Consider the following 2,968-nt stretch of genomic DNA (forward strand, 5'->3'; position numbering starts at 1 on the left):
TCTGTCTCTGACTACAGATAGCAAGAACACACAATCCCACCAAATTTGGTTCATTTTCGTGAATGTTTGTGTCAACCACAACACACAACGCGCTGCTAGGTGGCGCTATAGAGTCCCGAAGCCACACAGACCAGAGCTCTGTCTCTGACTAGAGGTAGCAATTCGACATGTAGCTGCCAAATTGCATCCAAATTATAACCTTTTTTCTGCCTATGACACCAACTTCCTGTTTCTTGAATAAGACGCCATAATTCAAACCTTCGCCATTTCAATATGCTTTGAAAATTCAAAAATCTGTTCGCAATTCCTCTCGGGCAACCCCTCAAGATCATTTTACTGCTGAAATGACATGATTTCGATAAACCGTCTAGGAGAAGTGTTTCAAAATACATGATGTGCAAAAATCATAATCATAATCATAACTCAAATTCTTCTAAGATTCACTGTGTAGTTTCAATGTACAAATTGTTCAGATTTTGATATATGCCCACCAAATTTGGTTAATTTTCGTGCATGTATGTGTCAAACACAACAGAAACCGCGCTAGGTGGCGCTATAGAGTCCCTGAGCCACACCCGTGGCCAGAGCTCTGTCTTTGAGTAGCGTTACCAATTCCACATATATCTGCCAAATTTCAAGAGTTTTAGAGCATGCCAAGTTGGTGAAAAAAGGCCAAACATGGACGTAAGAAGATTCCACGATAATAATAATCTGAGCAGAAGCAATAGGGCCTTGCACCTATGGTGCAGCCGCTGCTTCAGCGGCCGCACCTCGGTGCTCGGGCCCTAACAAGCAAGGTTTCCTCTCACTGAGTAATCTAACTGGTCAATAGATGTCGCTGGATGGGCTGGTACTGGGCTGATGTATCAGGTTCTCCACTGATCACACTGTGAAGAGCAGGTGTCCCGAGAAAGTGGTGTGACGGTTGGTATTATCAAACACACGTGCGCCGTGCCTCAGCTGCAGGTAGACCACATCTCCCACCTCCAGCAGCAGGGAAACGCCATTGGAGGGGTTGACACTGTAGCCAGCCTGCTGGCACCACGCGTAGACGATGAGCTCCCCATTTCTACGCAGAGAGATGGCATTGGGGATGGAGGCATGACCGTGACCATGAAGGGCAAAATAAAAGTGGTAGATGCCTCTGACTGGAGCTGTGAATATACCTGGACAAAGAGAGGGAAGGGAACACACATACTGTAGGTTAACAACTAGTCCTCCACAGCTGTTAATGAAACACAGCCAATGGCACAACTTGGAGGTCAGCTGTTTATGTAATTATAGACCTTCAAATATTCTGATGGTTGACCTATCAGAATGGAGAATTCTTGAGTCATTTGAAACTGATTTAGCATATCATGTAATGTGCATTTTGATTGCCTTTGCATGCAAGAGGAATGTTAAATAGTGCTTATGTGATAATAGAACATAAAACAGTATTACTAATAATATTGTATTATCCAGATGAGGTTTGGCCAACACAGAGATTACCACCACCGAAAGCAAACAGGCCGATGCATTCTGTAGTACCTGTGTTTGGGTTGTAGGCGTTCCCTATGTTGGTGTAGATGTGTCTGTAGACCAGGGTAGTGTCGGTATTAAAAGGTCCTGTAGTTACAGATCCAGATGCCACCAGTGAAGCAGAGAAAGAGACCCTCCTTTGCTCTCTCTCCCTCCTCAGCTCCTCCACCTGACTGCCTGTGATGTTCACACTGCCTCCTACAGCTCTCACAGCTGCTGCTTGCTCCTCCTGTTTCTCCTGTAGCTCTTGAATTAGAGCTCTCTGCTCCTCAACGGCCTTTTCAGACGCTCTCAGTCTGGCCTCCATAGTCTCTGCTTTCTTCTCCATGGCCTCCATTTGTGTCTTGGTGTATCTGAGCTCCACTCTCTGCTCCGCCATAACAGTGCTCATCTCTCTCAGCACAGTGTCGAAGTTAGGCTGGCAGGTTTGTTGGGTGCAGGTGTTGATTGTAGGTTGATCTGTACTCTCTCCTGCAACCACAACCAGAGCTGCCCACAGCAACAGCAGCACAGAACCGCAAGTCTTCATGCTGAACATACACAGCTGTCATGAATGGGTCACACACCAACAAATATACACACATTAGTGTAGAAATGTGTGAAACAGGCTTGGATATATCACATCAATGAATGAAATTAATAAAACATTAGAAACTGTGTGTTAAGGCATGAGGCCACTGCAGAATAATGGCTAGGCTATGTTGTGATGTGTGTGTTTAGGTTGAGTTTCTGTAGGAGATGGGGCTTTACCTAATCTCAGGGAGTTGCAGGTGATGCTACAGTCTTCTATCCTCCTGGGGTAAGTTTCCTCTCATCCAGCACCGTGACAATTTTAAGCTGAGTCTGGAGGAGGCATAGCCTACCTGTTCACCAATCAGAGCCCTTTACTTATACCGGCCATATGCCTACCTGGATCAGTAAGTTCTCCAAATCTGGTTATTCTAGTTAGTGGGCTTGCTGCAAAGCAAGGCCCACTATTGTTCTTCCAAAGCAAGCACATTAAAAAAATATATATATTCCTGTAAGCCCGTTTTTTGAGAACGCCTCTTCTCCTCTTTTCCTTTCTCCCATTGAAATGAATGGGGAAATCATTAGTAGACTTGCTGCAAGGCAAGCCCATCTATTGTTATCCGTCGGCCGTTTTTTGAGAACGCCTCTTCTCCTAGAGCGTTTGAGCTATCAACGCGGTTCAAACACTAAAAAATCAGGCCCGATCCGATGTAGGTTGCTTGTTAATGTCGGATGGCTGCCGGTTGACATTTTTCCGGTATTCCTGTTTTTAGACCCTTGTAGTTCTGCCATGCTCCACCAGAGGCGCTTCCCCATTGAAATGAGTGGGGTTTTCGGTCCCATAGAAATTAATGGGGAAATTATTTTTTTGATATTTTTTTTTTTTTGCAGCCTTATTTTTTAAGCATTGTTGACATAATAGACTTCATTAGCTAAG

At 44.7% G+C, this 2,968-nt stretch overlaps 1 protein-coding gene across 1 annotated transcript; it reads right to left on the bottom strand.

Annotated features, from left to right (window-relative positions):
• Nucleotides 1-849: 849 nt before the first annotated feature.
• On the bottom strand, nucleotides 850-2,359 carry LOC134064207 (complement C1q-like protein 2). The gene is made up of 3 exons (XM_062520038.1): nucleotides 2,272-2,359; nucleotides 1,531-2,065; nucleotides 850-1,166 (listed from the first exon to the last, which is right to left on the bottom strand). The coding sequence occupies exons 2-3, from the start codon at nucleotides 2,057-2,059 to the stop codon at nucleotides 883-885; spliced, it is 813 nt and encodes a 270-aa protein (XP_062376022.1). The 5' UTR covers nucleotides 2,060-2,065; nucleotides 2,272-2,359; the 3' UTR covers nucleotides 850-882.
• Between the last annotated feature and the right edge of the window lie 609 nt (nucleotides 2,360-2,968).

Source organism: Sardina pilchardus, chromosome 18, assembly GCF_963854185.1.
Source record: "Sardina pilchardus chromosome 18, fSarPil1.1, whole genome shotgun sequence".
Taxonomy (NCBI): domain Eukaryota; kingdom Metazoa; phylum Chordata; class Actinopteri; order Clupeiformes; family Clupeidae; genus Sardina; species Sardina pilchardus.